The sequence below is a fragment of the Homalodisca vitripennis genome, chromosome 7 (assembly GCF_021130785.1).
Source record: "Homalodisca vitripennis isolate AUS2020 chromosome 7, UT_GWSS_2.1, whole genome shotgun sequence".
NCBI classification, from domain to species: domain Eukaryota; kingdom Metazoa; phylum Arthropoda; class Insecta; order Hemiptera; family Cicadellidae; genus Homalodisca; species Homalodisca vitripennis.
In genome coordinates, this window is record NC_060213.1 from 23133117 (window position 1) to 23156642 (window position 23526).

Below are 23526 nucleotides of genomic sequence, written 5' to 3' on the forward strand. Positions count from 1 at the left end.
TGATTTTTTTACTAAGAATAATTTGATACTACAATTTATTAAAATTATCACAGTTTTAAAGTATTAATTATAATAATTAATGAAAACAATAAGTACCTCTTCGAGAATTTGAACAACTTGAAAATGGCAATTAATAAGAGGAAATTGTGTGAGATATCATTATAAAGTGATAATATTTGTTTCAAGTGGCTTCAAGATGTGAGTTAAGCTCCTGGAAACCCATCTTATGATATCTGAAAAAGTAAAATGAAGACTCGTGTCAGAGGTGCAAATATGGTGGTGTTAAGACACCAAAAAAGAAGGAAATACACTCACAATGTCGCGACAGATGCCTTTGCCAATATGTTCTTTGGAGGTTCTAAGTTTGGCATGAGAAATATAGTCACTTTCATGTACTACTTCTCTATCAACCAGACAAACTATGACTTTTTGATGTTAGGATACAGTGATGAAAAGTATAATGTGTCAAGCAAAACTATTTGTGACTGGCTTTCTTTGTGTAGAGAAGTTTGTTTCATCTGGCTAGATGATAAGTTTGTCAGGGAGGAAAAGTTGGGTGGTCCAGGGATTGTAGTAGAAGTTGATGAATGTAAAATAGGCAAAAGAAAGTACAACCGTGGAAGATTAATTGAAAGAATTTGGGTCTTAGGATTAATAAAAACTGTACCTGATGGGAAAAAAAGAGAGCATAGATACAGACTCGAGATCTGTCTTGACAACAAGAGAGATGTGGAAACTCTGATACCTTTGATATTGAAACGTGTCAAACCAGAAATCACAATAGTCACAGACTTATATACTTAATACTTGTGGAAGATTTCATTTCATTTAACTGATTATGGGTTTGTAAATTTTACTGTAAACCAATCAAAAAACTTTATTGTTCCATTGACCTGTGCAAATGCCCAAACTATTGAAAGTTCTTGGCGAGCAGTCGAAAGGAGTTTAAGAAGTGGAATATCGGCACACTGTCTAGCGGACAAGTTTGTACCGCAGGGAAGTACGTCTGTCTGGGGAGAACCTATCCCTTCATGTTATAAAAGCGGTTGCTCACCCCTCCAGGCAAGTACTATCCAGGCAAGTTATAAATATTATATTTTAAAGTGAATCTAATATGTATCAACAGGTTTTGTTATGTTTTTGTTACATTTATTTGATTAAAAGTCATGTTATTCTTGTTGTTAATGCATTATAATTCCTGTTGCTTACGATTATTATATAATATCAAAGTTTGTAATATATTGAAAAGTTTTATCAAAATAATCGAATGACTAGTGTAAGCTGCTAATTAAAGTCTACCTATAACAAAAATTTAAGTTTTGGAAGGCCAATGTTTGGTAATAAAAAAAGAAGTTAAAAGTAATTTTGTAATACTGGGATTTGCTGTCCTGCATCAGCTACAGAAAAAATTTGTGTATTTCATTTCCAAAGTTATGTTTCCTACATATGCGGGGTGATTAAAAAAGAATACATAACTTTAAAAATTTGTATTTAATGGAAGAAACATAATAGAACCTTCTGTTATACATCATTACAAAGAGTATTAAAAACAAATTTTTTCACTCAAAAACAAGTTCAATATGACCCCCTCCAGACACTCGAGCAATATCAACCCGATACTCAAACTCATTCCACACTCTCAGTAGGATATCAGGCGTAACAGTTTGGATAGCTGTTGTTATTTCTTGTTTAAAATCATCAATGGTGGCTGCGATCAATGATGAAGTGCTTTGTTGCGGCCTTGTTGGCTTAACATGGTATGACCCAGTGGTGGCCGATTATCATACTGCAGCCAACGACCGGAGTGGCAAAATACGAGTTTCGCATTATTACCCTGTAACTTGGGAATGTAATTAATTGGTACTTCCAGTACCGTAAATCGGGGTGAATAGCAACAGTTTTCAACTTTGGAGCTAAAAAACAGTTATTAAATTTAATGCTAAACCAGTGAAAATTACCTCAGTTTTCCGGTCTTGCCTTCTTCTATTAAGCAGTATTAATTATTTTTAAATATCCTTCACCAAAAAAATTAAAAAAATTAAAATGTTACTGTTTCTATTCACCCCACGGAAAGGGGTGAATAGAAACATCTGTTGTTTTTGCTAGATATTTCTATTTCCCAGTGTTGGGATGAATGGAAACACACTGTTTTATGACCTTTTACATGTTACAATATAAAAAAACATGGGAACAGATTTTTAAATGCACTTTTTCATGTAAACAATTTATTAATACAAAAAATAGTTACCGGTACAAAAGAAACAAGCAGCAAACATTAGCTAGGTTTTTGATTGACTTCTACTACTTAATATAATGTCAGTCCACTGAGATCATCATCAAAACTAATGGTATTGTTAAAACGTGATGTGCTTGGGGCAACAATTGGAACACCAAGTTTACGGACAACATCGATTTTGCTTACGAAGGAGTCTTCATCTGTAACAGCAAATTTTCTCGCAAAAGGTTGTTTTTTGTAGAACTGGCAGATGTAACCACCTTCTTCATAATCTTTGACTTGGCAAACATATAGTCTGAAGTGGGCTTTAGTTTTCCCATAGACCTTTACCACAGCGAAATCTCTGGGAAGAAATGACAATTGCGTATTTAAGGGCTCCTCTACACATGACTCTTCGTCTGGAGATGACAAGATTAATTCTTTGTCTGTGTCTTGGACAGAATAGTCTGACATGTCACTGTCAGACAATGATGGTTGGGTTGCCTTCTTTTTTGTTTTTTTTGTAATCTTGGTGCCTGCCTTCCTAACTCCGGTACTGGTACCGGTACTAGTCCCAGCTTGGTCAACTATTTCGGGATTATCTTCAGACATTTCAACAAAATCTTGGACGCCGACACTCTTCCCAGCTGCTACCGAAACCTTCACTCTTTTCTTCCTCGGTTTTTGGGAGTCACCTTGCCTCAATTGTTGCAAAAGCTCTTTGAAACAAGAATCAATTGCTTCAATAGGTGTTTCACATACAGTACCAGGTGTATTGGCAGCCGACGACTGGGCTGAACTCATGGCAGCGCTATCGGAAACGCCATAACCTGGAAGCATTGCCAACACTGGTTTGCGGTTTATAGGGATTATTCCACACTTTTTGAAACCTGATATAATGTTATCAGGTTTGCAAGTCTCAAAAACTTTTTTTAAGAGGCTGGGGAACTTATCTTTCGGGACAGTAGCCTTGTACCTACCTGGCCCATTTTTCCAATCTTTGAGGATAGCGCGCCATGATATCTTAAGCGGTCGAAAAAATGCGACGTCTAGTGGTTGGGTTATGTAAGTTGAGTTGCTCGGTAGAAAGATAAACTTAACTTTGCTCTCGTTGCATTTTTTTATAACGTCTAGTGACAGGTGGCTGGACAAGTTGTCCCCAATGAGATACTTCACACCATCAAACCGTCTAAAGTAAGGTAAAGCCACAGTTTCAACCCAATCTGAAAAACAGAAGGAATCGAACCATCCACTTTTAGTACGATTATACCGGGAGTTGGCTGGACCTCCTTCCCTCCAGCTGTCGTAAAGATGCTGAGCTTTATATACCACATATGGTGGTAATATGGTTCCATCACCTGACGCAGCAAACATCACAGAAGTTGACGCTTTGGTCGAGTTCATTACTCTTTCAGGATATTTGCAGCCCCTCCTTGTTATTACTTTTGTTCGGCCAGGGTCGTCACACAGGTTAGTTTCATCGTAGTTAACAATGTGTGATTTAGGGACATCCTTTAACTCGACTTCCAAGTTATCAAAATACTCATTGATGAGTTCAGGTGTTACGGCTGCCATAGACCGTTTGATGTTTTGGTACATTCGGAAAGATAATTGAGCTTTGTAGCGTTGTAGAAACGAATACACAAAATCTTTTCCTGGAAGATTGTCTTTAAACTTGATCACTGTCTTTCCACGCCTATCGAGATATTCTTTCACCAACAGCCGTAGAGTGATCGAATCAATCGGGTAACCCCATTCACCGACTGTTTTTAGTCTGTCAACAATAATTTTTTCTTCCTCTTCTGACAATACAGTTTGTCCCCCCTTCTTCTTCATCTCGCTACCTTTCTTCATGTGTCTATAAAGCACACTGTAATGAATGCCAGAGCAATCTGCCGCTACTCTTAAGCTCATACCATCATTTATTAAACACAGAGCCCTTTTTAAGTCTTCAGCCGAGTGTTTTTTATGTTTGTTGAGAGATATATAGTTTCTCGGCATGCTGGAAAAAAACATTTGTATTAGACCTAATTGTTTTTAAAATGTGCTTGAAACATATGTTTCATATCGAACATAAAAATGTTTCTTAAGTTACCGTACATATGTTAAACATACACACATGGGTATGTTATATGTACAGTACGATACGTAATATATGTTAAACATTACTACACAGTTGTTAAAACGAGAAAGAAAGATATGTACCGTAGGTACTGAGATTTAATTTAGGTTACCTGGGCCTAGACCTGTTGAAAATTGGTTACTTTTAGTAACATTCATAGTAGCCTAAATTTTAAGCATACTATATAACTCCATACTAACTGAGACAGTAAACAAGCACTAAAATAACACCAAAATATTGTATATATATAATTTTATAACCTTACTATCTAATTTTGTAATCCGTGGGGTGAAAAGAAACACAACAATTCTCTGTTTCTATTCACCCCGTGATTTAAAAATATCCGACATGATAACCTAAAAATTATTGAACAACATGTTTCAGAATAGATAGATTTGTTAACTCCTGTAATTGATCTCATAGATGTTTTAGCACAATAAAAAAACCTACTTGGTTGTATGAAAGAACTTAGTTTGGTACTTACATGAGAAGTTTAGAAAGATTCAATTGTTGAGGTTATTAAAAGCACATGTGTCGTCTTCAATACACAGCAGTACAGTGATGCCAACACAACAACGTTATTTTTCCCTGTAACTTTCAAGGTTTGCAGCTTCAAAAAAAAATATCCCGCGGTGGATTATCAGTTTTGTGCCTTTCTACCATTTTGTAAAAGATTTTCGGAAGTTTTGTTGCTATTCACCCCATTTTACGGTATGTAGCGTGCGACTAAAATCTTTGTACCTATTCATACAAAAGAAATGGTCAACGTTTCTATTGATTTTTGTTGTAATAAAGTTTGTTCACCATGTACTCTGTGTAAATATTAAAAATACAATTTTTAGTTTTTTACCTCTTCACAACAGAAATACGGAAATATGTGCTCTTGAAAAGTTATAAATATTGAGATATGTCACTTTGCTAACAAAGGGATATTTGTCCTACCGATCCATCCAGCTTTCAACACAGCTTTAACTGTTTTGTTTTATGTTACTCTTACTGTTACTCTCCTAGTTTCTTAGGACCTTAAATCTCCTCTCAAGTCACCTCCAATAATGAGTACTTACATGTGGAACATTCAAACACATGTATAATTTATATCATTGTTGTAAATTTTGTGTCTAATGTTTTAATATTTTCAAATAAAAGTTTTCTTGTGTGCTTAATATTTCTCCTTTTCTTTCAATCTCTAGAATGTCCATGTTCTTTTCTAGATAAGCATGCATTGTGAGTTAGTAATGTAACATCAATGATTAATTAAAATTGAAGATACTAAAGAATACATATGTTTAAATGTGAAATGTGAGTGAGTTTTTTTTTAACTTACCAGATACATATAATTTATACAAATGTTTTATTCAATTCAAATTTTCCAATTTTATTTTAAAGTAAGGTGGATATATTATTAAAATAATAATCTTCAAAAGTCCATTAGTTTCACATTACTCATTAGTCAAAACCACACATATTGAATGTTCCAAGTTTCTATGGATCACTCTGTGACATAATGTTTTCATAGTTAAAGAGTAAAAAATAAAACAGAGCTCGCAAAAAACTAATATGTTTATTTTGTGTTACAGAAAATTATGTATAGTTTATTGTAAGTGAATTGATATTAGAGCTTACAAATTTTGAAGTGCTGTTTGCTACAAAGAAATAATTTAAACTAGAGAAGTTGATTTTTTTTATTAAAGATGTAGGTTGGTGTCTGATCTAATGATTGATTTGTTTTTATCTCTTCTGGACACTTTAATTTTATGAATGCCTTTACCAGTTTAATTCAGCCTACATAATGTTTTAACTTTATTGCCACAAAGCTTCAGTTTTAAGGAATTCAGTAAAAAACATCTAAATCTTCAAATGTCACATTGCTTCAGAATAGATAAATACAAACATAAATATATAAATTTCTTGAAGATTTATTAAAAATTGATTCAGAAAGTCAATGTAATCAAGCATTTAAAACATGCATTGCCAACAAATCTTGTAAATTAAGTGGTGCAGGATTTGTGATACAGTGTGAAGTGTGTACAATACATTTGCCTGTTTATCTGAATAATCTGAGACTGATCAGTGTTTAAAACATGCATTGCCAACAAATCTTGTAAATCAAGTGGTGCAGGATTTGTGATACAGTGTGAAGTGTGTACAATACATTTGCCTGTTTATCTGAATAATCTGAGACTGATCAGTGTTTAAAACATGCATTGCCCACAAATCTTGTAAATCAAGTGGTGCAGGATTTGTGATACAGTGTGAAGTGTGTACAATACATTTGCCTGTTTATCTGAATAATTTGAGACTGATCAGTGTTTAAAACATGCATTGCCAACAAATTGAATTGTCTAAATTAAAACAAATTGGCGTAGAAGGTAAAGCTTTTGAATGGTTAAACTCATATCTGAATAATAGAAAACAATTTGTCGAATTGGAATATTTCTCCCACAACAAAGGGACAATGTATAAACAACTTTACAAATCCTCGATTTCAGATGTGAAGCATGGGGTTCCTCAAGGTTCCATACTGGGACCTTTACTTTTCATTTGTTATATCAATGATGTACCTAAAATCAGGCAACCTGGAAAACTTTGTTTTTATGCAGACGACGCAAACCTAAAAATTTCTGCACCTTCAATAAAGGGAGTGGAGGAGTCATCCAGCACTAACTTATCACTTTTGGCTCAATTTTTTGAAGCAAATAAATTACTTTTGAATGTTGATAAGACAAACTTTATAGTATTTAACCACAAACAAATGAAAAAAATAATCAAGCCAACAGTAACAATAAATAAAGATAGCCATATTTCCAAGTAGCAAATTCAAAATTTTTAGGATTATCGATTGACGAGAACCTGGACTGGAGCTCTCACATTGAAAGTGTTCTTGCAAGGGCAGCTTCAGGCATCTATGCTTTAAATAGATTAAGAAATTTTTGTGATGTCAAAACTCTAAGAACAGTCTATTTTTCTTATATTCATTCCGTTATTTCCTTTGGGATTTCAATATATGGTGCCACAACAGTTAGAAATTTAGACTCAATTTTAAAAATCCAAAAGAGAGCAGTAAGATCAATTTTTAAACTTAAACCAGGCACATCGTCAAAAGAACATTTTATTTCATTAGGTATAATGACCGTGTATGGTATGTATATTTATGAAACAATATTATCGGTAAAGCTCAGATTTTCCAATTTGCCACAGCTTGGTACACTTCACCAATACAATACCAGGCATCAAAATGACCTTGCCATTCCCACACATCATTTAGAATTTTTCCGCAAAAAACCTCAATATATGGGCACAATATTTTATAATAAATTACCTCAATATTTAAAGTCAGAAAATGTTTTATCAACTTTCAAATCAAAATTAAAATATTTTCTCATTGACAAGGCTCTTTATAGTTTTAACGAATTTTAAATACAGAACATGTCAAATTATATAGTTAATAATAATACTTTAGATGTACAATGCTATTGATGACACCATTCAGTGTACAATGTTGTGCCAATGAATAAAGAAATTTTGATTTGATTTGATTTGAAATCTTGTAAATCAAGTGGTGCAGGATTTGTGATACAGTGTGAAGTGTGTACAATACATTTGCCTGTTTATCTGAATAATCTGAGACTGATCAGTGTTTAAAAGTTTTGTGTTTTTCAGTAGTGAATGGTAATTTCAAGTGCGGAAATCTCCCAAGTTTCATTCATAAAGATGCCAATGACTCTTCGATCACAGAATAAGAAAGGAAGTTGTACAGTCGTCACAAAAGCCAAACCTGGTGGGTATATAATTTAATAAATGTGTATATTAAATAGTTTACTGTGCTTTGCAGTTGGGATATTGTTCCTTGGAATGCTGTTACTATTTTCCAAAGTCATGTGCATAAAATGTCTGACAGGAATCTGTTTTACAATAAGTAGCCTAACTAACAGAATTCCATTAATCCATGTTTCCATTAATGTATGTTTCTAATAAAGTGGAGGCTATAATTCAAGTCATAATAAAGTTGAATTCACAAAAACAAAAAAAAAAACATTACCGAAGATGTTGAAACAACAAAAATTTACTTTTTTAAGTAGTCATGTTTGAAATAATGTTTTTTGTATTCAGAATTTTTAAGAGTTTATTTTATTGTAATACTAGCAGTTATCTGCAGCTTTGCCCACAATTTTGTAGGCATTGCACGTGTATGAGCACTTCTGGGTTGAGTTAATTATGCTTCCGTCGTCAATGATGAGTTTGCCCAGAAAATCTGTAAAAAATATATATTTATGGCCATTGTAATTTACTCTGGTCTTTGCAGTTTTTGTTTCGTAGTTGATTTTGCCTGGTTTCCCGATACATATATGGGACAGAGAAGCCTATTTCAAAAGATGGGTTTTATAACAGTCTTTAAGTATATAGTATATATATATATATATATCGTATGGGGGACAAAGGCAGCTATCCATAAATAAATAAATTAAAAATTACAATTATTAAAGTTCTTGAGTCATAAATTAAAAATAATATTAAGATCTCGCGTAACAAAGCTAAATCCAAATTACTGAGCCAGTTTAGAGACCCATCCTCTAAACCACTTAGACCAGCCAGACCACCAGAAAACAATCGCAAAGGGCAGTCGTTTACAATGTGCTCCATTGTCTGAGAGTTTGCGCCACAATCACACGTCTGGTCGTCAGTAATACCCCACTTAAATTTCCAGTGATTGCTTCTCCCAACCCCAGTTCGAAAACGATTCAATAAAACCCATTCCTTTCGAGGAATTTCCAAGCCACCCGCTGCTTTCGTAGGATCGGATATCAAGAACTTGTTCCATCCATCGAATGATTCCCAGGATGACGCCCAGTTAGCATTAGGCGTAAAGTTCTCCTCTATCAACTGGGATGCTGTTCGTAGTGATGGCTTGCGTGATTTGAGCTGGCTATCTTGCTGAGGAAGGTCGCGCGTAACGGGCAATTCGGGATTGGACACGATCTTATTGAACTCTCTCAGAAGAGCCTCTTTGCGTCTAATCTCAGGAGGTGCTATATTGCTCAGCACTGGGAGCCAAGGTGTTGGTGTTGCCATGAGAGTTCCAGTAATTGTCCTCATGGCCCTATTAAGAACGACATCAACCTCTCGCACATGTGCACTATTAAGCCACACAGGAGCACAATATTCAGCAGCGGAGTACACAAGGGACAAAGAAGTGGTACGCAGTACTTTTGCATTGGCTCCCCAAGTTGATCCAGCAAGATGCTGTACTATATTAGTCCTTGTTTTCAGCTTTGCTGCTGACTTTTGAAGGTGACTTTTAAAAGTGAGAGATCGGTCTAAGGTAACTCCCAGATACTGCGGATGTTCATTATGTTTCAATTTGACACCATCAAGAGTTACATTTAACTTGTAGTTCGCCAGTCTGTTATTTAGGTGGAAACATGATACTTCAGTTTTAGTAGGATTTGGATTTAGCTTCCAGGCTCTAAAATAATCTGCGGGGACTGAAAGATCATCAGTGAGTGCCTGTTCTGTTTTCTTTATGTCCTTATGTTGGTAGGCTAAGGCAATATCATCCGCATAAATAAACTTTCTGGATAACGTTGTTGGGATGTCGGCAGAGTACACGTTGAACAACAAAGGAGCAAGTACTGAGCCCTGTGGAAGGCCATTTTTAAGTTGCCTGAAAGAACTTTCCTCACGGCCAAGGCATACTTTTATAAGCCTGTCGCTAATCATTGAATTAAGAAGCCGCAGAAGGAAAGGGCAAGGAATTAGATTATAAAGCTTTACTAAAAGGCCTTTTCTCCAGACAGTGTCGTAAGCTGCAGTGAGGTCTATAAAGGCTGTAAAGGTTTTTGTTCTCTTTTCAAAACCATTCTCAATAAAAGTTGTTAGCGCAAGCACCTGGTCGCAGCAGTTACGACCAGGTCTAAAGCCAGCTTGATCTATAGGAATGCTGGCATTGAGAATGGGAAATATTCTATTATAGATCAACCTCTCCAGCAGCTTACAACACACACTCAGCAGGGCTATGGGCCTATAGCTCTCAATACGCTCTGGGTCTTTGTTGGGCTTCAAAACGGTGATTATCTTCTTGCATCTTCTTGATAATCTCCCACTGGTAGCGCAACTGCGCCATGGTCGTCATGTCATGTAGTGTCTATTCTTCAGTAAAATATTCCTCTACTGAGTAATAGGGTCTTTGGATTAAGTATTCCTTCAAGGCTGTCTTGAATTTTGAAATATCTTCAATTACTTTAATTTCAGCTGGGATTCTATTATATATTTTCCCTAACATGAATCTTGGGATTATTTTAGATCTTTTAAATGCTGCAGGCAGGTTACCTGTAGCCAGTATTTCGTTGAACACCGTAAGAAGCCAGTATTTAACTTTGATTCCTGAGTACTTTAGGAATTCTGGGAAGACATTATCGATACCGGCTGCCTTCTCAACTGACAGAGCAGAGATGGCCACTTCAATTTCATCAAGTTCAAATGCTCTCGATATTTCCAACGGAGCTTGCCAACTGATTTTAAATTTGTTTAACTTGTAATTAACCAATATATAGTATATAGTAATGTCTTTTATATCAACACTCAGTACTAACCAAGCACTGCATACTTAAAAAATGCCCCCTTGGAAAAAAAATTTAAAGTAGTGCAATATCTTAAAAATAGGTAATTAAAAACATTATTAACCATTCAAGATGGCGGCCTTTTGCAATCGAGTGAAAATTTGAACTAGTCTATGCTTGAAGTGCATTATAAAGAGCATATATAATTGAACACAAATCATAAAAACAATGTCTAAACAAAGCTTTGTTTATTGGCAACAGTGACTAGAAACCAACACTTTTCACTTCTATAAAACTTCTTCAAAGCGTTGTTTTGTAACAGTAAATATATCAAAAATAATATTCTTGCTTTGTGCTTGTTTACATAGGATTATCGGCTTATAGGATGTAAGACAAACTCAGTATAAACAATGTTATTTGACCCATACGTCAAAGACAAAATTATTGTTACAATGACTCTAGACATAATATGATATTGAGACAATTATAGACCGAAATATAGTTCATACTAAATATTATCCAAATACAAATCATTTGTGTCACAGATGCTGCCTCAGTATGTACCTTTTACACCTTAACCTTGCTGGGGCACTGGAATGTAATTCTATTATTGCATTCCATTAATCATATTTGTTACTCTAAAAAATTAATATTTTGGTTTCTTAATGGAAAAAAATGTAATGATTGTTTTATATTTTAGGGAATGAAGGCAAAGTAAAGGGAGGGAACAAGAGGCAAGCTGAAGCATTTGTGATGAGCCGGTCTCAAAAGAAAACTAAAACACCTGTAAAGAAGAAAGGTATGGTCAAAAAAGCTGAATTAAAGTCATGTTTGGGATTGAATAATACTTCTGACTCAGTTGAGCATAACAGGAATTCAGTATGCAGTGGAAAGAGTTCTTCGCCTTATCAAGATAAGGTGTTAGCAGGTGATAAAAGATCTAAAGTTAAAAATTATACTCAACTCAAAAGAGTTAAAGAGAACATAAAACAAGAAAAGGAAGATACTGACAAATCTTTAAAGGAAAATACTCCCCAACTTCTAGGAGTGAACTGTAAACAATTTGTGGACAAGGATAAATGTCAGGAGAGTTTAGGAGAAAATGTGAATGAATGTAGCAGGAGAATTTGTAGTAAAGAAAAAAAACAATAGTCAGCTTAATGAAAAATATGGAAATATTTTGGATGCAAATGTTATACATCCTTTAAAAGAAATCAACCTTCTTCCACAAGAGAATTATAATGAAGCTGGAGAAAAGAACACAAAAATTGAAGATGATGTACTTTCAGATGAATCTATCAGTGAGATTGTCGAAGAAATAATCCGTTACCATATGGAGAAAGACAAAAGACATGGAGCAACAAAAAATGAAAATTCAGAACTAAATAACACCCTGTATTCTGAGGAAACACATTGTAATACTTCCCCAGATAAGACATTTGTTGACCATACTGCAGACTATGATGATGGTGAAATCACACAGGAATCAGTTCTTGCTGAAACTGCTTGTAAATATTCAGTAGCAACAGATCAGAAAATAAAGACAGTTTTTCCTTGTGAGACTGTCTTAATAGGAACTATGTCTGTTGAAGAATTGGTAAGTGCTTTGTATTTGATTATATATTATAACTATCATTAGCAAAGTAAGCCTCATTAAAAAGCAGTGTAATACTTCACTTGTATCTTTTTACCTATCAGATGAATGGTTTTGACTTCATAACTTATTTAAAAGGTTACTTATTATGTATTAACTCATGTATCAAACAGAAAACGGTCACTTGGTGGTTTTTAGTATTGTTAATTTTTTAAATATGTTTCTTTAAGATGACATCTGAAGACGGGAAAAATATAAGGAACATTTTTAGTAGTAGTTATAGACATTTAAGTAGGAATTTTTAATTTTAGTAATTTTGTGTAACCAGGCCCAGGACAAAAGTGACAATAAGGATGTGAGTGTTGTTTGGTTTGTAAATTTGTATGGATATAACTCTAAAGAGACCAGCCAAAAATATTAGACTTACCAGCCAAGAGGACTAGGCTCATTTGAAGCATTTTCCTGAATTGAAATCTTCGCTCTTCTTCAGGTTTCAAAGACTCAAATACATTGAAAACTTAAAAACTAAAAATGCAGTAACTTAGATTAGTGGTATTTCTTTTTACTGAAATAAAAATTTATTTGAAAGTTATTACATTAAAAAGGTACTTAATGTAAGCAAATGTGATCTTTTCTTTATTGTTATGTTAATCTGTTGTTGTTGCTCGGCTCAAAAGACCAACCATTATATAATCTGGAAATCACATTGAACAAAAATCTTCAAATTTAGTTAAACTACACTTCACATCTTTTCTCATTTTTATTAATGTTTATATAAAAGCTCTTATAGAATTTTTATATAATTAATTATTTATGTAAAAATAAAACATTTCCATGAAGGTATGGTCTACGATATTTATATTTTGCTTTGTGTTTTTATAAATTTCACTCTAATACCACTATAAAATAGAATTACGTTCATAAATTTAAACTCAATGCATGTAACTTGTATTTGTGTATTCAAATCAATATTATAAAAACATTTCTTTTAAATGAAAAATAATTTACATAATAGTAACACAAAGCAGAGGTTTTGTAGCCTTTTAGGGAATATATTCAAATGATCGTACTGGTGGCTGGCCCTTTTCCACATTCTGAAATTATTATTATTTTTTTGAACCTACCATTGCTCAAGTTGGAGCCTGTTCCTACACACGTGTGTGATCCCCAGAGGCCTGCGAGACATTTATTATTGAATCATTGCCGTAATAATAGCTTTTAAGATACAAAAATCCATTTACTCCAAAAAGCTATTAAAATAAAACCTCTCTTGGAAGTCCTCAGGTTGAAGGATTATTAAACAATACCTTAACATTTTTAAACTTCTTATAAAAATAAAATCAGGATGACATATTTCGCAAGTTTTGTTGCACCGTGCAGAAACACAATAATTTTAACTTTTGTGACTCATAAACAGGTGGACTGGCAGTACTTGTCTTTTGTTTTAAATAGATTAAGTTGTTAAAGTTTTTTACTGCGAACCTTTTTCCTTTTCAGATGAAATTCTAATGAACAATCAAACAGGCATAAGTGCGCAAAGGGCTAAATAGCCGCTGTATTTAAATTATGAATCGAAGCAATAATTTAGGATTTAATAAGATAAATAGTAATATAAAATTAATTGTAAAAAGTGTTAGTAAGATACAAATTAATTACAATATATTGAGTTAGTCGGAAATTATTCTGAAAGTGATTCAAATAACAAGACCTATCTGTTGTAGGAAAGAGGTAATGATCCGTCATCGTCGGACATCATGATCTCTCCACCACCACTTGTAGAACAAACAACATGCCCACCCTCATATAGTATTGAGAGCATAGATCCAGAGTGGGCAGGGCGTCTCCCTTTACCCCCTGGCTGTGTCCCTGTCAACTTAACAGAATATGTGAGTACTAGAACTCCTGAGTAACATTTGTGGTTTGTGGCAATCATTTCAACCCTTGACAACATTATCTCTCTACCACCTTTTGTATAACTAACACCATGCCCACCCTCATGTAGTATTGAGAGCATAGATCCAGAGTGGGCAGGGCATATCCCTTTACCCCCTGGCTGTGTCCCTGTCAACTTAACAGAATATGTGAGTACTAGAACTCCTGAGTAACATTTGTGGTTTGTGGCAATCATTTCAACCCTTGACAACATGATCTCTCCACCACCACTTGTAGAACAAGCAACATGCCCACCCTCATGTAGTATTGAGAGCATAGATCCAGAGTGGGCAGGGCATATCCCTTTACCCCCTGGCTGTGTCCCTGTCAACTTAACAGAATATGTGAGTACTAGAACTCCTGAGTAACATTTGTGGTTTGTGGCAATCATTTCAACCCTTGACATCATGATCTCTCCACCACCACTTGTAGAACAAACAACATGCCCACCCTCATGTAGTATTGAGAGCATAGATCCAGAGTGGGCAGGGCATATCCCTTTACCCCCTGGCTGTGTCCCTGTCAACTTAACAGAATATGTGAGTACTAGAACTCCTGAGTAACATTTGTGGTTTGTGGCAATCATTTCAACCCTTGACATCATGATCTCTCCACCACCACTTGTAGAACAAACAACATGCCCACCCTCATGTAGTATTGAGAGCATAGATCCAGAGTGGGCAGGGCATATCCCTTTACCCCCTGGCTGTGTCCCTGTCAACTTAACAGAATATGTGAGTACTAGAACTCCTGAGTAACATTTGTGGTTTGTGGCAATCATTTCAACCCTTGACATCATGATCTCTCCACCACTACTTGTAGAACAAACAACATGCCCACCCTCATGTAGTATTGAGAGCATAGATCCAGAGTGGGCAGGGCATATCTCTTTACCCCCTGGCTGTGTCCCTGTCAACTTAACAGAATATGTGAGTACTAGAACTCCTGAGTAACATTTGTGGTTTGTGGCAATCATTTCAACCCTTGACAACATGATCTCTCCACCACCACTTGTAGAACAAGCAACATGCCCACCCTCGTATTTAGAGTATAGAATAATTGAAAGACGTGATACTCATTAGTATTGCCTTAATATGGAAAATTAGACTAAGTTTGTTTACTTAAAATCGTGTAACATCAATAATAAAAGCAAAGAGATAGAGACTGATCTGATATATCAAAAATTGAAAAACTTATATTTGTCTAGGCTTAATTATAATTATACTTATGACATCATGTTACAGGATGAGCCATTTAAAGTAGAATATGATGTAATCGAACTGCCACCAACTGTTAGTCTAAGCTTAAATATACTTGTATCTTCAAGATGCAGGAACCATTTAAAATAGAGTACGATGTGGCCCAGCTGCCACCAACTGTTAGTCTAAGCTTAATTATACTTGTAACATCATGTTGCAGGAACCTTTTAAAATAGAGTACAATGTGGCCCAGCTGCCACCAACTGTTAGTCTAAGCTTAATTATACTTGTAACATCATGCTGCAGGAACCATTTAAAATAGACTGTGATGTGACCCAGCTTTCACTAACTGTTAGTCTAAGCTTAATTATACTTGTAACATCATGTTGCAGGAACCATTTAAAATAGAGTACGATGTGGCCCAGATGCCACCAACTGTTAGTCTAAGCTTAATTATACTTGTAACATCATGCTGCAGGAACCATTTAAAATAGAGTACGATGTGACCCAGCTGCCACCAACTGTTAGTCTAAGCTTAATTATACTTGTAACATCATGTTGCAGGAACCATTTAAAATAGAGTACGATGTGATTCAGCTGCCACCATCTGTTAGTCTAAGCCTAATTATACTTGTAACATCATGTTGCAGGAACCATTAAAAATAGAGTACGTTGTGGCCCAGCTGCCACCAACTGTTAGTCTAAGCCTAATTATACTTGTAACATCATGTTGCAGGAACCATTTAAAATAAAGTACGATGTGATCCAGCTGCCACCAACTGTTAGTCTAAGCTTAATTATACTTGTAACATCAAGTTGCAGGAACCATTTAAAATAGAGTACTATGTGGCCCAGCTGGCACCAACTGTTAGTCTAAGCTTAATTATACTTGTAACATCATGTTGCTGGAACCATTTAAAATAAAGTACGATGTGGCCCAGCTGCCACCATCTGTTAGTCTAAGCTTAATTATACTTGCAACATCATGCTGCAGGAACCATTTAAATTAGAGTATGATGTGACCCAGCTTTCACTAACTTTTAGACTAAGCATAATTATACTTGTTACATCATGTTGCAGGAACCATTTAAAATAGAGTACGATGTGACCCAGCTGCCACCAACTGTAAGAACATACGTTGTCTTGAAGGGTATCACAGAAAATGAAATTAATGTATTTTCGGGTAAGTCGCTTATAAATATTTTCATATTTGTTTGGTGGTTGCGAGACAAACTTTTATTCAAGGCCTTTTGGGTGACAATATGAAAAAGTGTTACATAGAGAAGACCAATTATTCATTCATTGATGTTTTTTATGTATATAACCATAGTCGTAATATGATTACTCAAAGAACCATGTCTTTCTTTTTTTGAAAACCCTAAACATTTAAATTAAACAATTAAATTTTTACTTTGTATAAGCTGTAAGGTTTTGTAGGGTTGGTTTAGTTTAAGATTAAGGTTGTGACATATTTTGAGCAAGGGTTGCTGTGAGAGGATTTAATAATAGGTTAGATTGGCAGTACAAATACCCCTCAAATGAACCTGAATGAAATTTTAATGAATTGTGACAACATTTCATTAAATTGATTAATTGATTGCGTCAATCGACATATTAAGCACAAAACTTAATGTCTTAATACTTTGAAGACATATTTAATATTACATTATTCATTACAATTTATTTTGAATTTAATTCATTATAAACATTTACTAGTAATTTTGTAGTGTTGCAATAATAATGAGTTCATGGACTAACATGAGAAACTTTCTTTAAAATAGCTAAACATTTACATGAATTTATATTTTCGAAATTGTGAACATTTAAATAGATATGGAATTGAAAATGATTAATGAACCCTAAAATATACTAAGTTTCTTAAAAATTACTTACATTTTATTTCACATCACACTTATTACGCCTAGAGATATTTTTCCGCACACGAACACAAAACACTCCCGAACTTCACTTTTCGAATTCCCGGCCTCCACTTCCACCTCTCCTCCTTGTTCTTCAGTTTTGATGTTCTTCTCCCGCCAGCTCATTGACCACGCCTCTGCCAAATCTCTCCATCATAATTGGTGAGTACCAATTTTTCATATTAGCATGGCTTGTCCCCTTACATCGTCGCACGGTTTTTACAAATAAGCATTTCCGCTGCTTAAGCAAGCATTTCCTGTTTGTTCACCATCGGCGTCTGGGCGGATGTGCGTATCCAGTTACATCCGGAGGATGGTTTGTATCGAATTGTAATACAAGACTTCCTTTCCAGCAACTATCTGTACATTGATTCTATGAATTTTATATTACTAATAATTACATAAGTCTTACATTCCCCTGGCATAAATGACGATTCTACCTACGAATCGTACTTATTGTCTAATTTAGGTTATCCATTTGGTAGTCACGTTCATGTACTGTAGGCTTCAAGAATTTTATTTTGATGTTGTTAATGTGGATGAAGTAGAGGTCTCTATAAAAAGAAGTAGTGTTATTATAAGTCCAGGCTAATAAAATGTACAAAATGAGTTCCATGTTGTTTACTATGTTTTTGTCGTCGTGCTTTAGCTGGAAGTGGTGTTGTCTTTTGTAGATTGTGAACAAAGCAGGTGAATGCGCAGGTAGCTCGGAGAGTAGGTAGTGTTGTTGTGTTGAGAATGCTGTGTAGACATCTTCCTTGTTGTCTGCCAAGTCATGTATTTGGTGTTATGTCGCAATGTCACAACACCATTCGAAGAAATCTCCGACGAACGTGAGCGATCTTCTGTTTCTATCTGGTTGCTGTCTTTGGATGAATGGGAGGTGTTCTGCTACCATTTGTTGATGTATGAGGGTTTGTAATGTGGAAAGGTTGTTCTGTATCTTGAAATAGGTTTGGGAGTTGTTGAGGTTTTTAGGGCAGAAATTTAAAGAGGGTTCGTTTTTAGGTAAATTTTGCTGTGTGTTGAAAGGAATTTTTTATGTAATAGGGATGGAACTGATATAAGGTAGTGTCTGAGGCATTGGAGTAAAGTACGCTCCTGTGAAGATTTGTACTAGAGGCTTATTGGGTTCTTCTATGTTGTGGGTTGATGTGCTGGCAAAGGTGGTCAAAAGAGGCATGGCAAGTGCTGTCAGTAGTAGTAGTAGGAAGTGCTGTAAGGACTTCATCTGTCTCGTGGGTGGTCGGGAACGGTTAGAGTGCTGTAGACTGGTGTCTTGTAGATTGGTGTGTTTGTAGACTGGTCTTCTCAGGTTGTGGTTGGTTTTTTCTGGTGTCATAATTCTAAAACTTAAATATCTACAGGTTACATATACATTTTAGTTTAATATTTTATAATTAATACATATTTATGCCTAAGGTTTTTATTTACAGAAATCTTTGAATGACCTCTCGATGGTGTGTCGTATTTCCCTAGCTCTATGTAATAATATTTACTAAGCATCTTTGATCTCTAGTGTTCTTAATAAGGTTCGATATTATGTTAATTTATTATATTACAAAACGATACTACGCACCTTTGTTTCTGAGGAATATGTAATAACCCTTCTTTGTGCTTATTGTCCCATAGTCATTATTATGATCATAATATATGTTGCCTAATCAAGGCTGTATAGTTTGTTAATGAGCAATATTGCTGTGCTAATACATACTATGTTAAATATATGTTACTTTCCTTCAATGTTAGATTAGCTATGTAATAATTAAACATGTTTATATAAGTCATTTACATGTCATATATTGAAGTATTTGTTTATCCTAGGATTATATAATATAGAATATGTATGTCTCTTTCTTTGAGATGCATCTCAGGAAAATTGAGTCCTTGTCTGAACGTGACATAAGGGTGTGCCACCCCCTGCCTGCTTTGACTGAAGAGGCTGGTAGAGAGCTGGCCTCCCCTTCCTCCAAGGAGGCATGGATGAGATTAATGGCTCAAATCCTTCCTCATGGTTCTCAACAGGAGGCAGCTCCTACCCCAACCTTCTCATCCAAAATATCCTGTCACTCCAGAAGCAGATCAAAGATCCTTTCAAGACTAAGTGCAATTTCTCAGTTCTTGTCCTAAGAGAAACAAAAGCTCACTTACTATGAATGTTGTGCTACTGTGACACATCAGATTTTATGTAACTTGCAGTATTCAGTAGTAACTCTGCTTTTTTATAAGTAACAGTGTAGTAACAACACTACATTTGAAAGTGTCACTTCCAGTTGTGTGACAGGTTTTGCAGTTGTAATTATGGACACCTGGGCCACTCAGTTTGTGTGGAATATTATAATGTTAATTATAATGTTATTATAACGTTAATGTAGGAATATTACATTAATGTTGTATTCCTTTCTGGGCACCGTCTAGGCAGCTGCCATGGTTCCAATTTGAGGAACAAAGATATTCAAATTACAGGAAAATTCGGTTTCAACAGGATTAGAATCTCCAAAAAGTGCCATTATTCAGACAACGACCTAAATACAACTAAAACTTTTTAAATGAGTTTAAAGACCTGAATATGTGTTGTAGGTGCCAGAGTTGAGTATGTGGACACATCTTGTCTGAACAAGAAGCCCCATTTTTGTATTCGAGCGAGGACTGTGAGGTCAATGAACAGTAAGTGTTTGTACTGATTCTCGTACAGTTTAGGTTTTAAAGTTACATTATGTTAAGTTAGAAGTTATTGACATGTAATTTTATTACTAATTGAGAGCTGCCGTTTATTCAGTGTTTGCATTGTAGGCAATTAACTAAAAACCTTAACGTGGGCCATGTCTTGTCACAGTAAATCTGTTCTAAATCACCTATTTAATATTTGATTTATATAGTTTTGGTGTCATTAGATTTGTGATAAAATCCTCCAAAAACTGTTATTCTTGTAGTTCTTAAGATATTAAAAGTTTTAATGGCTGCCATCTTGAAAATGCTAAAGATAATTTCTTGATATATTTTTTATTAACTAGCTTTTTGTTATAAACGTTTCAGCCAAATTTGTTATAATTTAATTTATTATTATTTAAACTATTAATTTTTTTAATAACAATCACATACAGACAGACAGATGGGAAACTAAGCATCAGAGACCCACGTTTATATGGTGAAATATGTTTGACTTGACCTGAGCAATAACGTGGTATAATTTTGTGCAAAGAATTACGGGACATCCTGTATACAGAGTTCTAAATAACAACAAAAATATTTTTTTTAGACAACATGAAAAAACTGTGCTTGTCTTTGTGTAATCTCAACCTCCCTATCATTGCATCTGGGGACATCTTAGACATTAATGAACTAAATGAAGAATTTCCAAATGAGTTTCTTGACCTCAGATCGCTCGACTGCTGTTGTTTCAACTACAAGCCTACGAGGGGAAAATCCTGTCTGGACAATGTTGTAAGTGGCCTACTGAGGGATTCTCTCTCTGTCGATGTACTACAGCCTCCCCTGTCAGATCACAGTGCTTTGATAACTACCTTGACATCTCAGTCCAGTATGAGCCTAACTTGAGTTGCATTCCCCCAGAAAGGTATTAAGACCTTTTAGTATGTCTAACAAAGTTAATTTTTATTCTTATTTTGGGCAAACGGACTGGAATCATGTTTTAAACAACAACCCAAATCTTATACCTTTTGAAAACTTTAAACTATTTTCATGAAGGCATGAACCTGTGCTTTCCTAAGAAATGTGTGAAAGTTAGACATAAAATAAATGTGTTCTAATAGTAGGCCCAAATGGTTTTCTGAGAAACTTTTCAGTCTAAAAGAGAAAGTTAAAAGTCTGTATCATATTCATCTGTGGGCAGTAAAGTATAATCTGTTTGTCGAAGTAACCAAGTCAAACTGTGTTGAAGCTCGGAAAACATACAAGAAAGCTATTATCCATGCCAGACTAAATTTCAATGCTGCACCTAATAGCTGCAGGGCAGCATGGGAAATTATATTAACAGTTCTAAAGGCTGCTCAAATGTCTGTAATATCCGCCACAACCTAACCCCTGACTCCAATTACACCTTCATTGCAACAGTGAAAGAAACATGTAGTCAGGTTCCGCCTTCAACAGCGGTTTCCAGTCAACTTGTGAGTGGCTACCAGGTACCACCCCTACGTTTTTGTGGAAACTAGTTTCATGTGAGGAAGTACTAAAGTGTGTTCAAAGCATCAAAAGCAGTTCCAGTAAAGACATCTGATATCAGTGGTGATCTGGTGAAATTTGTTTTGCCTGTGATTCTAGAGCCCCTTACGGCTAGTATCAATCATTGTCTTTCTATATGCCTGTTTCCTGACTTGCTTAAGCTGTCAAAAGTTGTACCTATTTTTCAAAAGGGTGACTCCTCCCTGACGGAGAACTGCTGACCGATACATGTGGTACCCACCTTTTCCAAAATTATCGAAAAAGCTGATACACCAGGTTACGGAATATTTCAAATCTTTTCTTTGTTTGAAGTTTGTTTTGGACAATGGAATGATTGTGAAGGAAACAGGATTTTTCCGGACATTTGCCATCGTTCAATGATACAAAAAATCATTAACGCTACGTTTAGAGATCTGCAATCTGATCTCTTCTTTAGGTAAATAACTAATCTAATACATAATTACAAACTAAGTTAAAATAAACACATCATACTAAAGCATTGTGAGACGTCTAAGTCAGGAACCACAACCACCATGTTGTGTGTCAACTTCACTAACTCTAAAACATGCACTTAATAAAAAACCATACACAACACTAACCATTAAAACTGAACTATAGAATACAGGTCACAATACGTCTGCATTTGTCTACCAACCATCTACGGCTGACCAGAGGCCAATAGCAAGTGGCAACCGTCACGGCAGAAAGAAACAAGAAATTAAAAGGAAGGGGACAGGAATGAGCCTTTTCTTGTTATTATTATTGGTTCACACTAGATGAACTTCTTAAAACCATATTGTGACTCCGCGTCTGTTCATTACAAATATCTGATCCGATTGATACTTTTGGTTTTCTTTTTAGTTAATTTTTCAGAATTGGCAACCAAAGCGGCCTAATCTCGATTGATGGTTGACTGATTGGTTGGTCTACCAATTTAATGTATGTAGCCTCGATTAGTTTCCTTTTAAAGAAATTTAGTTCCCGATGTATTATGTTGGCTTCATCCCAATTTATATTATGGCCTTCGGACCAACAATGGTGTGCAATTTTTAACTTTTCTGTTAGACCCTTTCTTGTGTTTTCTTTGTATTTTTTATAATTACGTTTAATTGTTTTTTTTTATTGTGCGTTTTAAACGCGGTTCTAATGTTGTACTATCTATCTACTCTTTTAATTTTGTCCGATAATCCTGGCACATAAGGGATTGACTAAATATGCATTAAATATTACTTTTATATTGATGTGCGTTACTTTTATTTTGAACTGTACAAATCTTTCAATTTTAGATTTCTGGATGATTTTTATTGTAATAAAGTAAGGCTTAGGATAAGGATTCAGTTCAATGCTGCATGTCATTTAAATCATAACTTGATATGGAAATTATTTTACAATAACAATAAAACAAGTTAGAAAAGTTCTCGGAGCCAGCATAAGTAACAGTTACTGTTGTCTTTCTACACTGTTGGCATTTATTTTGGAATATATTAAATTAAACTTTTAACATTGAATATTAAATAAACTGTCTTCAAAGTGAATTACTTCTGTTACAGTGGCAATTGGTTTAATTGTTGCACTAATTAAAGAAGGATTTGAATTATTGCAAGCAGAGGAAAAGAAAAAGGCAGTTGAAACTGAAAAAGTTTTAGAAAGCAATAAACCAGCGGAGAAACATACTGAAGGAAGAACAGTAAACAAGCCAGTACAGGTTCGTATAAAGTGTTGATAAATGCGGTTTATTTTGTTTTGCAGATGCTCTTTTATTAATTGAACCTTCCTGTTGATTGTTGTATATTAAAGTTAACTTGT

The 23526-nt window shown here is 34.9% G+C and overlaps 1 protein-coding gene across 4 annotated transcripts in view; it reads left to right on the plus strand.

The window, feature by feature from the left end:
* LOC124367007 overlaps nucleotides 1-23526 on the plus strand; it is an 82132-nt gene that overhangs the window by 2993 nt on the left and 55613 nt on the right. For 3 of the 4 annotated variants that reach the window (XM_046823669.1, XM_046823672.1, XM_046823670.1), the window contains exons 2-8: nucleotides 7998-8115; nucleotides 11595-12029; nucleotides 12079-12491; nucleotides 14210-14374; nucleotides 16700-16802; nucleotides 20119-20205; nucleotides 23271-23425. In XM_046823669.1, the coding sequence (XP_046679625.1) occupies nucleotides 8004-8115; nucleotides 11595-12029; nucleotides 12079-12491; nucleotides 14210-14374; nucleotides 16700-16802; nucleotides 20119-20205; nucleotides 23271-23425 (1470 nt within the window). In that variant the 5' untranslated portion in view covers nucleotides 7998-8003. The remainder of the gene's footprint in view (nucleotides 1-7997; nucleotides 8116-11594; nucleotides 12030-12078; nucleotides 12492-14209; nucleotides 14375-16699; nucleotides 16803-20118; nucleotides 20206-23270; nucleotides 23426-23526) is intronic. The other variant, XM_046823671.1, reaches the window with a different exon arrangement.